At 44.2% G+C, this 17,978-nt stretch overlaps 1 protein-coding gene across 7 annotated transcripts in view; it reads left to right on the top strand.

The window, feature by feature from the left end:
* The window catches only part of MIA2 (MIA SH3 domain ER export factor 2), a 316,566-nt gene that overhangs the window by 169,777 nt on the left and 128,811 nt on the right, over window positions 1–17,978 (top strand). For all 7 annotated transcript variants that reach the window (XM_029598487.1, XM_029598488.1, XM_029598489.1 and 4 more), the window contains one exon: window positions 9,394–9,440. In XM_029598487.1, coding sequence (XP_029454347.1) covers window positions 9,394–9,440 — 47 coding nt within the window. The remainder of the gene's footprint in view (window positions 1–9,393; window positions 9,441–17,978) is intronic.

Genomic DNA, 17,978 nt, shown 5'->3' with positions numbered 1-17,978 from the left:
TGACTTGGCACATTAGCTTGTCCTATACCACTCATCCAAGCAGGGTCCCTCTTCAGTCTTTCTTTTTCTATAGAGCTGCAGCCTTTTTGGCCTATTTTGGAAAACTTTTCCATTTCTTGCTAAATTGTGATTTTTTTTCATCTGCATTTGATGCTGGGTCCCTCTTGGTCCTCCCCGTAGTGTTCCTAGTTAGGGTTTTTGTCATTTATTGGTAAGTTCCCTTCACCATTGATTCCCTGCAGCGATGGTGCTTTGGTGCCTGCCAGCCTTCAATGCCCACCGACACTGATGTGAATTTTGCTTTACCGTTGATTCCCTGCATTGATGGTGCTTTGGTGCCTGCTGGCCTTCAATGCCCACAGACATTGATGTGAGTCTTGCTTCCCATCTATTTTGTCCCGTCATGGCTGCGTCTGGCTTCATGCGATGCCCTTGGTGCCCGAGGACCATGTCCCTAACTGTCCCCCCCCTAGAAGATGTGGTAGGCCTGATTGACAAACTGAAGAGTAGTAAATCACCTGGACCGGATGGTATACACCCCAGAGTTCTGAAGGAACTAAAAAATGACATTTCAGACCTATTAGTAAAAATTTGTAACTTATCATTAAAATCATCCATTGTACCTGAAGACTGGAGGATAGCAAATGTAACCCCAATATTTAAAAAGGGCTCCAGGGGCGATCCGGGAAACTACAGACCGGTTAGCCTGACTTCAGTGCCAGGAAAAATAGTGGAAAGTGTTCTAAACATCAAAATCACAGAACATATAGAAAGACATGGTTTAATGGAACAAAGTCAGCATGGCTTTACCCAGGGCAAGTCTTGCCTCACAAATCTGCTTCACTTTTTTGAAGGAGTTAATAAACATATGGATAAAGGTGAACCGGTAGATATAGTATACTTGGATTTTCAGAAGGCGTTTGACAAAGTTCCTCATGAGAGGCTTCTAGGAAAAGTAAAAAGTCATGGGATAGGTGGCGATGTCCTTTCGTGGATTGCAAACTGGCTAAAAGACAGGAAACAGAGAGTAGGATTAAATGGGCAATTTTCTCAGTGGGAGTGGACAGTGGAGTGCCTCAGGGATCTGTATTGGGACCCTTACTGTTCAATATATTTATAAATGATCTGGAAAGAAATATGACGAGTGAGATAATCAAATTTGCAGATGACACAAAATTGTGCAGAGTAGTTAAATCACAAGCAGATTGTGATAAATTGCAGGAAGACCTTGTGAGACTGGAAAATTGGGCATCCAAATGGCAGATGGAATTTAATGTGGATAAGTGCAAGGTGATGCATATAGGGAAAAATAACCCATGCTATAATTACACAATGTTGGGTTCCATATTAGGTGCTACAACCCAAGAAAGAGATCTAGGTGTCATAGTGGATAACACATTGAAATCGTCGGTTCAGTGTGCTGCGGCAGTCAAAAAAGCAAACAGAATGTTGGGAATTATTAGAAAAGGAATGATGAATAAAACGGAAAATGTCATAATGCCTCTGTATCGCTCCATGGTGAGACCGCACCTTGAATACTGTGTACAATTCTGGTCGCCGCATCTCAAAAAAGATATAATTGCGATGGAGAAGGTACAGAGAAGGGCTACCAAAATGATAAGGGGAATGGAACAACTCCCCTATGAGGAAAGACTAAAGAGGTTAGGACTTTTCAGCTTGGAGAAGAGACGACTGAGGGGGGATATGATAGAGGTGTTTAAAATCATGAGAGGTCTAGAACGGGTAGATGTGAATCGGTTATTTACTCTTTCGGATAGTAGAAGGACTAGGGGACACTCCATGAAGTTAGCATGGGGCACATTTAAAACTAATCGGAGAAAGTTCTTTTTTACTCAACGCACAATTAAACTCTGGAATTTGTTGCCAGAGAATGTGGTTCGTGCAGTTAGTATAGCTGTGTTTAAAAAAGGATTGGATAAGTTCTTGGAGGAGAAGTCCATTACCTGCTATTAAGTTCACTTAGAGAATAGCCACTGCCATTAGCAATGGTTACATGGAATAGACTTAGTTTTTGGGTACTTGCCAGGTTCTTATGGCCTGGATTGGCCACTGTTGGAAACAGGATGCTGGGCTTGATGGACCCTTGGTCTGACCCAGTATGGCATTTTCTTATGTTCTTATGTCCTCTGCCTGGGGGTGTCACATGATGTCCAGGGTTGCCGCAAATGCGCCCAGATGACCCCAAAGGGATGATGTCTTCGGCTCAAGAAGATGGGCCAGAGAAGACCAAGCCATTGGCATTGAAGAGCCACGAAGCTGTACCGATGGACATTGAGCCATCAACATCGGTGGGACCGTTGGTGCCATCGGCTGCTAGAAGCGCCGGAGACCAGCCACCATCAAGCTTCTCTAAGCCAAGGATGTTGGGTTCCTCATCATCATACTCAGCACTGGGGAAAGACTGTGCTGAGTATTGAGGGAAGCCGAAGAAGCATTGGTCTCTGTCGATGCACGGTGGGGCACGGGGATAAGCCAGCTCATGCTGTGATGCCCCCAAAGCGAACCCCATGGCTAAGAGTGCCAGTCCTCCATCAGTGCCGGGGGTCAGCAACGATCTATCGGTCCTGATGCCAGTCACCGATCCTCCTCTCGGTTCCAAAGAGGATCTGGCCACCTTTCCTTCCTCTTAGTCAGTGTTGGCATCAGCAGTGTTTGAGGAGGAGCTTGAGAGGCAAGTTCAACTGGCAATCGAGTGGGCGATGCGGAGTATTGGTCCTGTGGCACCGGAACTGGCACTATCTGTCTTAGAGCCGCTTTTGGAGAAGCTCCATGCTCTTATCGATGCATCACTGACTCAGCTGGCATTGGTTCCTGGGCTGGCATCAGTGCCCTTTGGGGCACCGCAGCCTCCCCTGCTGCTAACTGTGGTCGTTGCTGGTTCCTTGAAGGAGGAAACTCCATCGAGGCTGGCTGAGAGGCTGAGGCCTGCAGCCCCCCATCCAGCTTTGCCGATGCCTGCACCTCTGGACGAACGCCGAACGCCTAGGGACCCATCCCCTGTCTGTTTCAGTGAGGATGAGGGCTCCCATGACCCCTGGAGGGATGACAACACGGAGTCTTCCTCTGATGGCTCTGAATGTCTCTCCTTAGAACCTTGTCCTTTAGAAGAGCGAAGGAAGTCTCCACTGAGAAACTTAACCTTCACAGTATTTGTGAGAGCGATGGTGGAAGCCATGCCATTTCAGTTACTGACAGAGGAAGATGCCAGGTACAAAGTGCTTGAAATCCTCCAGTTTGTGCAGCCTTCTAAGGAGATTGTGGCGGTCCCAGTGCATGATATCCTTAAGGATTTACTGAGGATATGGGAACACCACCTCCACAGTACCTCCTGTGAATAAGAAGGCAGACAGAGTTTACCTCATCCAGAAGGCTCCCGGATTCAATAAGTGACAACTTCCTCACCAATCAGTGATAGCTGAGTCTGCTCTCAAGAGAGCCAAGTGGTCTTGGACCCATTCCTCGATGGACAGTCTTGGGGGAGAGGTTTTCCAGGAGGCCATGCTCATTGCCTACATAGCTTCCTACCTGCTCTACATGAGCAAGTACTTGCTGTCATCTGGAAGTAGATGCAGGAAGTGGCCGAGCAGCTGCCTTAGCATCAGCAGGACACCCTCATGACACTGGTGCATAAGGGCCTGGAGTGTGGGAAACATGAGGTCCAAGCAACTTACAGTGTTTTTGAAATGGCATCGAGAGTCTATACAGTGGGAATCGGCGCCCACAGAAATGGTGTGGCTGCGGGCCTCGAATCTCTGACCAGAGGTACAGGAAAGACTCGCTGACGTGCCATGTACTGGGGAGAATGTCTTTGGAGATAGAGTGAGGGATGCGGTGGCCCAGCTCTGAGATCACCATGAAACCTTCCAGCAACTCTTCGCCAGCACTCTGGACCCATCCTCCTCAGCTAGGAGGTCGGTGAGATTGTGGCAGAGGAAGTATTGTCTTCCACCCCCTCGCTCCTGTCCACACCATCAGGGCTCCCGCAGCCATCCTAGGCAGCAGAGAGCCCTCAAGACCCAACCAGTACCTCAGTCAACTCCAGAGATGGTGTTTTGATTGGGTCATAGTCCAGTTTACCCGTACCTAGGGTGATGGATCCGCCGGTTGGGGTCAGGCTGCAGGTTGTTTGCGAACCAGTTGCCCAGTATAACCTCAGACCAGTGGGTTCTTTCCATCATCCATCAGGAGTTCAGATTGAACCTATTGGGCGCCTTGCCAAATTGCTCTCCAAGCCCATTTTGGGGGCCAGTAGGGCATCAGGAAATACAACTAACTAAACTCTCCTCGCTCTTAATGGCCAGAGTGGTCAAGTCTGTTTCACCAGGGCGAAGAGGATGGGATTTTACTTCAGTTACTTCCTGATTCCAAAGAAAACAGGAGGATTCCATCCTATCCTAGACCTAAGGGCCTTGTACAGATTTATCAAAAAATAAAAGTTCAAGATGATTTCCCTGGGCATCTTGATCCCCCTTTTACAAAAAGGAGACTGGCTATGCTCCCTCAATCTGAAGGATGCGTACACACACATCAAGATCTTCCCAAGTCACCGGAAGTATCTCCGATTTGTGGTGGGAAAACAGCACTTTCAATATCTGGTGTTGCTGTTCGAGCTAGCATCAGCCCCACGGGTATTCTCAAAATGCTTGGCCATGGTGGCGACGCATCTCCGCAGGCTGGGGGTACATGTTTTCCCTTATTTGGACGATTGGCTGGTCAAGAGCACATCTCAGAGAGAGGCCATCAGGTGCATGCGCTTGACCTTCCGGGTTTTGGAGTGACTAGGGTTCGTCATCAACTACTCAAAGTCCCATCTCAGCCCATCACGTCAATTAAACTTTATAGGAGCCCTGTTAGACACTGCTCAGTCCCAAGGCCTTTGTGCCCCGTCAGAGGGCCATCACTTTGACCATCACGGCAGAGATTCAGCAGATGTCAGCCTGGCACATTTTGAGGTTGTTGGGCCATATGGCTAGAACTATCCATGTCACTTCCTTGGCACGATTGCACATGCACAGGGCCCAATGGACCTTGAGTTCACAGTGGTGCCAGGCCACTCAGAACCTCCAGGATTGCATCCGAGTCACCTCGCCCCTCTGGGACTCTTTGTCCTGGTGGTGGGTACTTTCAAATCTGGAGCGGGGGATCTCATTCCAAAGTCGTCCTAACCAAATTGTTCTAACCATGGATGCATTCACCCCGAGATAGGGAGCTCATGGAGCTGGGCTCAGCACCCAGGGTCTCTGGACTGCCCAGGGAAGCTGTTGCCAAATCAATTTCCTGGAGCTTCAGGCAATCAGGTATGCGCTATGGGTTTTCAGAGATCGGGTGTCCAACAAAGTTTTCCTGAGCCAAACTGACAACCAGTTGGCAATGAGATATGGGCTCTTACCTTCTGCATCAGGAAGCGGTTCAGATCTGGTCATGGCCCTGTCCTACGAGATGGTGTTTAGGGCTATGGCTGGGATGGAGAACATGTTAGAGGACAGATTGAGTCTTGCCTTCAGACCCCTACCTTCTACATCTATTGGAAGCAAGACCAGGGGGTTGCGAACTGGATATTCTGCTTCCTGGGGGAGCCTAGACGTTGATCTCTTTGCTTTCCCTTGCAACAGAAAGGTGTCTGTACAGGACAGACTGCAAACCAGCCTTGGGACGCCCTTGCCCTATGTTGGGGCAAGGATCTTCTGTACACGTATCCTCCGATTCTCTTAGTAGCAAAAACTCTCTTGAAGCTTTGCAAGGATAAGGGGACTCTGATCCTTATTGCCCCTTATTGGCCGAGACAGGTCTGGTTTCCATTCCTACGAAAGTTGTTCATCTGAAGACCGATCAGTCTGGGGATTTCCCCAGATCTCATCCCACAAGACTGAGGCAGGTTGCAATATCCCAATCTCCGGGCCCTCTCGCTCACAGCCTAGATGTTGAGAGGTTAATTCTGCAACCACTCAAACTTTCAAAAGATGTGTCTCTGGTCCTGGTGGCTTCTAGAAAGCCTTCCACCAGAAAGTCCTATGACTGAAGTAGAAGAGGTTTTCTGTTTGGTGTGAGCAGAAGGCCCTAGATCTGTTCTCCTGTCCCACACAAAAACTGCTTGATTACCTTCTACACCTATCGAAAGCTGGCTTAAAAACCAACTCCATAAGAGTTCATCTCAGTGCAATTGGCGGATACCACCATGGTGTGGATGGTATGCCCATCTCTGTGCAGCCTATAGTTGTACAATTCATGCGGGGCCTGCTTCAATTGAAGCCTCTCGTATGGCCTCCTCTTGTGTCTTGGGACCTCAACATGGAATTAGCTCAGCTGATGAAAATTCCTTTTGAGCCGCTGCGCATCTGTGACCTGAAGTATTAAACCTATAGTATTAAACCTCTGTCATCTGCTAAACCTATAGTATAGGGTGCCCATCTCCTTCCGCTCACAATACAAAACCCTCATCATCCTTCACAACTCCCTACATAAACACAATCACACCTGGCTCGATGAAATGCCTCATTACCGCTCCTCCGATCGCCCCACAAGAACTACCCATACAGGCACCCTCCACACCCCATCCCTCAAAACAGCTCATTCAGCTCACACCAGAGGGAGAGCCTTCTCAGTCGCTGGCCCTACCCTCTGGAACTCCCTCCCCACCCCCCTCCCCACCCCCCTACGCCAAGAGACATCCTTTCACAACTTCAAGAAAGGAGTCAAGACATGGCTTTTCCGACAGGCCTACCCTGACGCAAACCATGACGCAAACCAAACGTAATTTCTCCCCCTAGCTCCCCCCTGCCCCCCCCCCCCCCCTTTCAGTTTCCGCTCGGCCCGGCCATCCCTCACCCTCCTCCCGCCTGTCTTATCCCTTTCTCCTCCCTGCCCCCTGTCACCCTTTCGTTTCCGCGTCACCCGGCCGCCACCCTTCCCTAATTTCCCCCCCCCTCCACCCCCCCCTTTTTTATACCCTCTGAAGTAACTATTTCCCAGTTTTACCGCCTTCTCCAACTTTCGACGTCTCCGTAATTCTACGTAGTTAAATGACACCTATACAGTTCTCCTGTACATAGTCTCCCCCTATTCTTTTTGTATTCTCCCCTTACCTCCTTCTAACTATGCTTTCCCCTTCCCCTCCTACCCCTTGCCCACCCTCCCCCTCCTCTCCCCCCCTTTTTCCCCCCCTCAATTCGGCTCCCATGGCTTCATTTTTTGTACTGTTTTATTTGTTCACTTTGTTATAATGTTACATTGTTATATTATATTGTTATATTGTTTCATTGTATCTCCCACCTGAGTTCTTTGTAAACCGGCATGATGTGCTTCACGAATGTCGGTAAATAAAAGTTAATAAATAAATAAATAAATAAATAAATCCTATAGTATCAAACCTCTGTCATCTGCTAAACCTGTAGTATTAAGCCTATAGTATTAAACCTCTGTCATCTGCTAAACCTATAGTATTAAGCCTATAGTATTAAACATCTGTCATCTGCTATCTTAGTTCCCAAGTTCCCATAACACCCTGTTTATTGTAACTTCCTCTTCATTGTTATTGTTAATGTTACAACACCCCGGTTCCATGTAAACTGATATGATATGATATGTTTCATGAATGTCTGTATATAAAAGAGTTAAATAGATAAATAAAATATTTTTGGTGGTGGTCAGTGAGCTCCAGGTCTTAGTGACTTATCCACCTTACTCTAAGTTTTATCATGATTGGGTGGTCTTGCATACATACCCTAAGTTCCTGCCTAAGTTGGTGACGGACTTCCATCTTAACCAGTCCATCGTCTTGCCAACATTCTTTCCCAAGCCCCATTTGCACCAAGGCGAACGAGCCCTGAACTGTTTGGATTGCAAGCAAGCCTTAGCTTTCTATTTGGAGTGGACAGAAGCTCATAGACAGTCCATCCAACTTTTTGTTTCTTTTGATAGGAATAGGTTGGACATTGCTGTTGCGAAACAGACACTATCTTTTTGGCCAGTAGATTGCATCTCCTTCTGTTATGCTCAGGTGGGACTGCATCTTGGGAGCGATGTCAATGTTCATTCTGTTTGAGCCAGCATTGGTGGCTCACTTGCGAGCAGATTTCCTCCCCGAGAACTGCAAGGCTGTAACATGGAGTTCTGTTTATGCATTGACATCTCACTATAGTTTGGATAGGGATGGCTGACGCGACAGTAGGTTTGGCCAGTCTGTACTTCAGAATCAGTTTGAGGTGTAGAACCCAAATCTCTCCCACCTAGGCCCATTGTTTGGGTTCAGGCTGTCTCCCCCTCTGTTACCAACAGCACCTTTTTTGTTGTGCCTGTTGGCACCTGGTTTGAGTGTTTGTTGGTCCTTTTTTATATTGGGGAGCAGCCTGTAGCTAGGGATTCACCCATGTGTGAGGACTACCATCCTGCTTGTCCTCAGAGAAAGCAGAGTTGCTTACCTGTAACAGGTGTTCTCCGAGGACAGCAGGATGTTAAATCTCATGAAACCCACCCACCGCCTCATGGAGTTGGGTTTCTTCTATTTGTTGATTTTATATATAAATCTATGTTATAAAACTGAAGAGGGACCCTATGTTTTCCCCATAAGTTTTCCATGTTGGGACTCCATCTGATGCCACCCTGCTGTCCTCTGAGAACACCTGTTACAGGTAAGCAACTTTGCTGATCAATCTGATGGTGCAGTATATTGTGTACACAGCATTTCTGCTTATTTTAACTTAATAACACACAAGTATGGCATTTACATGCCAATTTTCTAGTGTCATTGAAAATGGTGATCAAATATAAGGCCTTTGAGATTTAGTGGTTTGAAAATATCAGACCTATGAATAATTTTACTATAGATGAAATATTTTGTCATTGAAAAGACCTGCCAAGAGCAGCTTAAATAACAAGTAGAGTGTTGGGTTAGCATGAATCACTTTGCTTTCTTCGTAGTAATCATTCTTCTTGCTGTACTGTACCATTTCTAGCATGACCTTTCTGATTTGTTTTTTGATATTTTTGCTTTATTAAACTCATAATTTCATTTATTAAAATGGCATATCTCTAACATATAAGCATGTTGCTTGGTTTCCAAGAACAGCCTTGTGGGAAAAGATTGTGTGTTTGATGGTTCTCCTATAGCTGGTTTCTAAGTATTGATTCATTGCACTCTTCTTCCAAAATGAAACCTGGGGGATGCCATTTTTGTTATCGACACATTTCTGTAAAAGTTGCATAAGTTTTACTGGGTTCCAAGATTTATTTTATTTTTTTTAACATAACTGATGTGCTTTTAGGAATTAGGACAGGAGCCAGCATACTTTTAATATCCCTTTGGAAGTGCACCCTCACAATATATAGCTCTGTCTGTTTTCTTTTTTGTCATGTTTTTCCATTCACAATGTTTAGAAGATCTTCAAAAGCGAACTGTAAAGAGGCTGATTTATGCTGCTAAGGTATGTGACAACTTTTAAGATCTATGGTATAAAGAATAATTGTAGAGAGCCCAGAAATACTGTGGTATAATCAGATAACAGCTCTACTTGTGCCTAATGCAGTCATACACACTCTTGCTTTGAAATGTGTGTTAAATGGATAAGATTTTATTCTGTTAAAGCCATTTTTTGGGGACCTGGCAGGTTTCCTCCCATTGATTTTGGACTTCCAGCTTAGAAAGAACCAGCTTCTATTGGGGTGTGCTGTCATGATCCTTCATTCGAAACTGCCTGGGGGATTTTCCCCTGTTTTTTCTCTTCCCTTCTAATTTACTTTGCCCATTCGTTGCAGTGACATTCCTCAGCTGGGGGTCATGCATCAGCGCTTTTGGAACCCTACAGTCAAGGGTCATAAATCTAACCACTAGATGTCACCATTGCTATGATATAGCAGAAAATGAATTTTTTGGTCTTTAATCATATGCATACCTTTCTTGGGAAGTACTATACAGATAAGCAGTTTTCAGAACTGTCTTTGGGACCCACCTAGCTTGGCTTATTTAAGGGATTGTGAGTGTTTGGTTTTCCCATACACCCCCAGATTCAAAACTTGATATGTAGACCACTGCCTAATTAGGGGGTTGGAAAAAGTTGTGCATAATAGGAGTCTATTAGTGCCTTCACACAAATAAGCCCCTTAATGAGACTTATAGTTTATTGATCTTTCATTTATGTTTTTGACCTGAATTTTAATGCGTGTTTGACTTGTTTGATTTATGTTTTTAATCAATTATGAATGTTTTATTTTTGTAAACCACTTAGACTCACTACTATTATATAAGCGGTATATAAAAGATTTTAAATAAATAAACAAGTGCAAATTAATCCAGACTACTATTGAAATAAATAGTAGGCCAATTATAAGTCATTAGCTAAATGAATAAGCAAAAAATATACCAAGTAAATTTAAGGGACTTAACTTTTATAACTGAAAACAAAGGTGCAGACAATAATCTAGTAGGGAGATGGGGGCTACAGGTCTTTTGCAGTGAGTTGTATTTCTGAGTGTAGGTGGGAAGTCATATGTTTGCACTTAGTGCAAAGAGGTCCTACCTGTTGGAGAACAAGTCTGATCTCTGAAGGTTAAAGTGCAGACCTGGAAGAGCTGAGTCAAACTGAGGTATATAGAGGAGATTTTCAGGGACATAGTAGAGCAGTCCTATCTCCACTCTAGCAGTCCCTGTGCTGCATTGGTGGAACAAAGTTTTCTGGTAGGAGAGTATCACTGTGGTTTGGCAGGAAATAATTCTATAGCCAGGATCTGCCCTCCAGGTGCTGAGTTATCCTCTTGCACTTAGGATGTATGTCTACTGGCAAGTGACCAGATGTAATAGGATAGGACTCTGTCATTAGGAATGTGGCTGGTGGCCATGGGGATTTCTTGGTAACTTGCTTGCCTAGATCGAAAGTGGTAGATCTCGCACATCACCAGGGTAGCTTTTTAGAGATTGCTGGGGAGAAGTTGGCTGTTATGCATGTAGGTAGGTACCAACAACATAGAAATGTGTAGGAGAGAGGTTTCTGGAAGCCAAATTTAGACTTTTAGGTAGAAGATTGAGATCCAAAGCCTACATATTAGCATTCTTAGAAATGCTCCCATGTGCAAGACCCCAGAGGCAGGCTGAGCTCTGGAGTCTCATTGTGTAGATGAGATGATGGTGCAGGGAAGAGGGTTTTAGATTTGTTGGGAAGAGGGAGCGTATTTTGTTGAGATGAGCTCCACCTTAACTAAGGTTGGAACCAGGCTGCTGGCTGGAGATACAGCAGTTTTTAAACAAGATTACGGGGGAAAATTGACAGTTGCTTAGGAGCGCATTGTGTGGAGTGAGGTATCTCCTAAAGATATTGTCATAATAGGTAAGTTAGAGTATCACAATAGAGAAGATATAGTAATAGCTGAAGTAGCTCTGGTGTATTTACGTATAGAGCGGACACAACACAACGCTACTCTCATAAAGTGCATGATAATACATTATTCAATCTTACAACTAAGTAAAACTACAAAAGAAGAGTAACGTACTAGTAGACTCGGACAAGACCAACATTACTCAAATATTGACTTTTATTTATGAAAATTGTAACCGTACCTTATTGGCACATGTTAGAATGTACTATAATTCACATTTACCTACCTTAATTTATGTGCCTATTTGTAAACCGTTGCGATGGTATACAACTTAGCGACCGTCTAGAAAAATTTAAATAAAATAAATAAATAAAAATGATTCCAAATTACCTGTATCAACTGCAAGTTGTCAGAAATAAAATGCATACTTTTAATTGTCTGTATGTAAATGCCAGAAGTCTAAACAATTACAGGCCAATGCAATAAAGTACGCTCAGCCTAGCACACAGGTTAACCCGCGGTTGGATGCACTTCTTGGATGCTCTAGACTAACACCCGATGCAATAAGGGGCTTAGCGCATCCAAAACGTGCATCCAAACAAACGTGTAGCTAATAGCACTTATCACATGTAAATGCCTTGTGGATAATGCTATTAGCTACATGTGCCTCTGATGCACACTTTTTAACATGGCAAATTTGTCAGCCCCGGAGCTGGCGCAAAGTCTTGCCATGAGTCAAGGGCTCAACTAAAAACCAAAAAATACTGCTTTTCTGTGGTTCTTCATATTTAGTTTCGTCACGATACTAAGATCTACTCCTTGCAATGAATAAAATCATAAAAAAATGAAAGGCATGATGAAAAAAAAATTGGGGGGGGCACATAATATACATGCTCTAGGCCATGTATATAGTGTTTGTATACTGTGCCGCTAAATTATCTGCTCTCTTCAATATTTTTTAATTTTTCAATTGTATGTATTTATCTTCTTAATCACCCACAAGTGTATGAGTGTCCTGTTCCTTTTTGCGTATTATCAAGTTACATTTAACAAAAAGAAAAAACTTTGAGGAAGGAGCGGAAGGTTTCATACGATATTATATATCACTACATCAGGTAGTGTATTCAGTATAATCATTAACCAACCTCCTCCTGCCTAATACTTTTATTTATATAATCTAGTATGTGTGTTCACCCTTTCTTTTTTTTTTTTTTAATTTTTAAAGTGTTTTTTGTGTCCAAAAATCTTTAAAAATATTGACTGTTACCAGCCCATGTCAAAGCGTCTCATTTTTGACTGCAATATTTATGTATAACATTTTATAATGTTGTGCACCAACTAAACTGAATATAAAACTTTCCCGACATTGTGCCATTTGTGTTGAAGGCAGAATATGGATAGATCCAGTAACTAAATACAAAGTGGTTTGTAGAACTTTGATAACGTGCAATTCAGATCATATAGTATATGCACTAATTTGCAACTGCCCGAAGGTATATATTGGGAGGACAACGCGTATTATGAGAATTAGACTCAATAAACATAAGTCCCGATTACACACCCAGACATTAACCGTCCCAATAGTTACACAGTGGGGTAGATCTTAAAGTACGCGTGTGCGAACTTTTGTTCGCGCAACCGGCACAAACAAAAGTACACCAGATTTTATAAGATACGCGCGGTGCGTATCTTATAAAATCCGGGGTCAGCGTGCGCAAGGCTGCACAAAATCGGCAGCCTGTGCGCGCTGAACCGCGCATCCTGCCTCCATTCCCTCCGAGGCCGCTCCGATTTTCTTTCCTTCCGCATCCTCCCCCACCTTTGTTGTGCAAGTTACACCTGCTGGAAGCAGGCGTAACTTGCGCGCGCCACCTCGCCATCCCCCGGCACAGGCCGCAGTGCCGAGGGACTCGGGACCGCCCTCCTGGCCCGCCCCCGGACCCGCCTCAGACCACCCCTTGACCCCCGGACACACCCCTGGACTTCTGACACCCCCCCCCCGGACACACCCCCTCCCGCCCCTTTTACGAAGCCCCGGGACTTACGCGCGTCCTGGGGCTTTGCGCGTGCCGGCAGCCTATGCAAAATAGGTGCACCGGCGCGCAAGTAAATCCAGCAGGATTTACGCGCACAGGGCTTTAAAAATCTACCCCATTGTGTACAACATCTACATACTTTTACACAAATAAAATGGACTATTCTCACCATGTTCAATGATCATCTCGGGGTGGTAATCAAATTGACTTGTTGAATCGTAGAGAAGCTTATTGGATCTTTACGCTCCAAACTCAGTCGTTTAGCGGACTCAATGAGGAACTCGACTGGAGTTCTTTACTTTAAAATTACGGGATGACGTTGAACTAACATGGATCAGGATTGGTGATTTCTGGAACCAGGGGGACAGTATTAAAGTAGTCAGCAACATGGGTAACAGATACAAGGTGGCGATTATGAAGACATGATTAAGAGACGGAGCATTGTGAAGCGCCGAATGATTCCGACTATTTTGAAGCAGATGAAAATCCTCTGAAGAAAGCTCTACGGATCTGAAACATGGCCTTGTTGGGAAACGTTGATACTCAGATAAGTCGGGACAGTTTTATATTCAGTTTAGTTGGTGCACAACATTATAAAAGTTAGAGTACGGTGGCGTTTTCATTCTGAATAATGGTTCATGTTATACATAAATATTGCAGTCAAAAATGAGATACTTTGACATGGACTGGTAACAGTCAATATTTTTAAAGATTTTTGGACACAAAAAACACTTTAAAAATGTTTAAAAAAAAAAAAAAAAAAAAAAAAGAAAGGGTGAACACACGCTGGATTATATATATAAAAATATTAGGCAGGAGGAGGTTGGTTAATGATTATACTGAATACATTACCGGGTGTAGTGATATATAATATCATATGAAACCTTCCGCTCCTTCCTCAAAAATTGTTTTCTTTTTGATAAATGTAACTTGATAATAGTGCAAAAAGGAATAGGACACTCATTCACTCATGTGGGTGATTAAGAAGATAAATACATACAATTGAAAAATTAAAAAATATTGAAAAGAGGTGATAACATTTGTATAATTGAGTTTCAAGGTATATATCCCTCTGAATACAATTGATAGTGCATCGAGCTATTACTAAATTATCTGCAGCAGGGTAAAACAGATGCTCTTCTGGGCCGATGCTTTTGAGTGCTAGAGACGTATAATTTATTGCATCGCGCACCCAGGAGAAGTGGATGTGCACGCATTGACAAAAATGGGCACCCAGTTTGGACTCATGATTTTACACGTGTGATATTGCATCGACTCCTTAAATTGGAGAGGTGGCGTGTATGGCTCTAAATTAAGATATAGACATAATAACCTTCTCAGGAACCTGAACGAGAATAACCAGTGTGACACTGTAATTTCAGGGTACAAACTATTGATGTGACAGGGCAGATTGAAATGGTGGAGGGATGGCACTATGTTTAGGATGGCATTATAGTTAAGCAGGATAAAAGTTCTGCAGGAAACAAACCACTTTGGAATCTTTATGGATGGAAACTGTGTGTGATAATGAAGAGTATATAGCAGTGGGGATATACTGCCATCCACCAGACCAAGATTGAGAGAGACTGTAAAATAGTAACAGATTAGATAGGCTAATAAAATTGGCAATAAAATAATGGGCGAGTTCAGTTAACCCAGTATTGAATGGATAAAGGTCTTGTCAGGACATGCTAAGGAGATTAAGTTTCTAGATGATATTAATGGCTGCTTTTAACGTAGATAAGCAGCTGAATTAGCCATTCCGTCTGGGACGTCCTCCCGTCCTGTAGGTGGTGGACCTCTCAAAGCAAAGTTCTAAGTCTTGCTATAGTTTGTGCCTGCTTGGCACCTCCCCTCCCCTGTGTAGAGTCTCCTCAGTCCGTTTTTTTCCGCAAGTCTGACAGCACGCGGAGCTCTCTGTCTCCTCGAGCTTTTTTTCTCTGAGAGAAAAGTTTGTTTTTCAAAAGAAGATTTCTGAAGTTTTAATTACTTTTTAGTAGTTAGGCTTAACTACTTTTCAAAATTTTCTTGAAATCACTTCAAAAATGCCTCGTCCAGGATTCAAATTCTATGACTGTGGAAAAATGTCTGTCTTAAATGTTATATTTGTCTGGGGCCCCAGCATGAACAGAGTACTTGTGCTGACTGCAGACGCATGTCCCTCAGAGCACAATGTCAGAGGAAAGCCAAAATGGAGGAGTTGAGAAAATTAACGGTAGGATATGCCCCCTCAGAGGAATCTGCAAAATCCTCCCCAGGGCCGCAGCGTGCCCCGAAAGAGTTGGAACGGCCGTGTGCAGCATCGCTGAGTCACGCTGTGTCGATTGCTTCGGGCAACGCACCCCGACCGAAGCCTTCAGCTGCGTCGACCGGAGCGAGTGCGTGAATTGACGAAGAAGCGTCGACTATCATCTCATCGACGCAACCCCGACGCTCAGGCGCATCGAAGCACCGGCGCCTCGACACACCTCATACATCTGAGTCAAGCCATGCTTTGGGCTCTAAGCAGCCTCAGCATTCCTCGACGCATCGATGCAGTTTAGAGCCAATGCACCGCAAAAAACATGTGCATTCGACTCCAGCGACTCACAAGGCCTCTCAACCCCCTAAAAAGCATATATCCGGACATAAAAGGAGAAGGGAACCTTCCCTACTCCTAGTTTTGGAGGATGACCTCGCATCCTCTCCTCCAGGACCCTCTTCCTCGTCAATTCAGACTGAACCAGAGGAATCATTGCCAAAGAAACCGCATAAATCATCAAAAGATAGACCCAGTCCGCCTGGACATCCTGTACCGACCCCTGTGGAAACATCGCCAACTACATCCACACAACAAGTACTAGTATCTCAGGCAATGTCTGAAATTTCCATGATCTTAACAAATTTTGTAGCATCTTTGGCTAATCTGGAGCAACCGACTGGTCAGCCACCATTAGAGACATCCCATTTGCCTTCAGATAACCCTATTCTGGGCACTGAAACATCTCCCTTCTCCACCACCACTGGCGGTTTCACCACTAACATCCTCCCCTGAATCTTCTATGGGATACCCATCCGCCCTGCCAGAAGACCAGCCAGAGCCAGTTTCACCTCCGGAAGATCTTACATATTTGAAATTCCTGGAGAAGGTAGGAAACACCCTGGGAATAGAAACCAGAAAATCACCCGATCCCAGAACAGAGGTCATCGGACTACTGAAGGTTTTCGAGACACCATCAGAACCAACACCCTCATGAAAAGAGCTTGGGAAACACCTCTCACAGGACAGGTTACTTCAAGAAAATCTGAGCTAAAGTACAGGATGCGAAAATCATCCTACTACACCCATCTACAACTACCGCATGCATCGGTGGTGGTAGAATCCGTCATGCAAAAGGTCGTGAAAACAAGCTTATGGACGACTTCGGAAAAAGGGCTTTACAATCAGGCATGTTAAATGCCCGAATTCAACAGCATCAATTTGTAATAACCCAATACCTGTTTGAATGCTTACAATTATTAAAGCCAAAACTACAGGAATCATCTGATGCTCAGCTGCCAACCGAATTCCACAATATGGAGGAGGGACTGCACCACCTTATACGCACAGTATATGAAGGCTTTGAAACATCATCAAAATCTGCAGCTAATGCGATTGCCGCAAGAAGACTTGCTTGGTTAAGAGCTAGTGCGATAAGGGAAGACGTACAGGAAAAACTAGCGAATCTCCCTTGTCTCCCAGACAATTTATTCGGAGATCATTTCAAAGACACCGTATCGCAACTAAAAGAACAAAAGCTGGCATTCCAATCTTTGACCACTCCAACTACCTTCCCATATTATTTATTTATTTATTTATTTATTTTTGGGTTTTATATACCGGAAGTTCCTGTATACAATACATATCACTCCGGTTCACATTTAACACCATATCGAATATAATGAACGGATAATAATCAAAGTACAATCTATTATGAAACCACTAAGATCAACTTAGAAAACAACTTTAAACATATAACTGACGCAATATGAACATTACAATATTGCTGTAAGACAGGGCTGGATGTTTGTTCTTCTTGCTTTTAGCTCTCTGGGAAAGCTTGATGGAAAAGCCAAGTCTTGAGTTTCACTTTGAAAGTAGTAAAGAAACTAAAGCCCCTTCTACTCTACAGGGATTTCCGCACAGTACTCCAAGCCATCATTCTTACTAAATTAGACTACTGTAATTCACTCCTGCAGGGCCTTCCAGCATACACTACCAAACCACTCCAGATGGTTCTGAATGCTACTGCAAGGATCCTTACCAATGCCAAAAAAAGGGACCATATCACCCCAATCCTCCAGCATCTCCACTGGCTTCCCATCAAATATAGGATTCAGTTCAAGACTTGCATGTTGATTCACAAGGCACTACATAACATCTCCCCACTCAACTTAACTTTCCAGCTTCAACTACACTCTTCTAACAAACCAACCAGAAGGGCATACCAGAACAGAATGATCACCCAACCAGCAAAATCTACCCTGAGGAAATGCGCTCTATCCACAGCGGGCCCATCTCTCTGGAACTCACTACCACCGGACCTCCGCCTTGAACCGTGCCATACTACTTTCAAAGTGAAACTCAAGACTTGGCTT

This window comes from Rhinatrema bivittatum, chromosome 4 (assembly GCF_901001135.1).
Source record: "Rhinatrema bivittatum chromosome 4, aRhiBiv1.1, whole genome shotgun sequence".
Classification (NCBI taxonomy): Eukaryota; Metazoa; Chordata; class Amphibia; order Gymnophiona; family Rhinatrematidae; genus Rhinatrema; species Rhinatrema bivittatum.
This window is presented reverse-complemented; position numbering and strand designations above follow the sequence as displayed.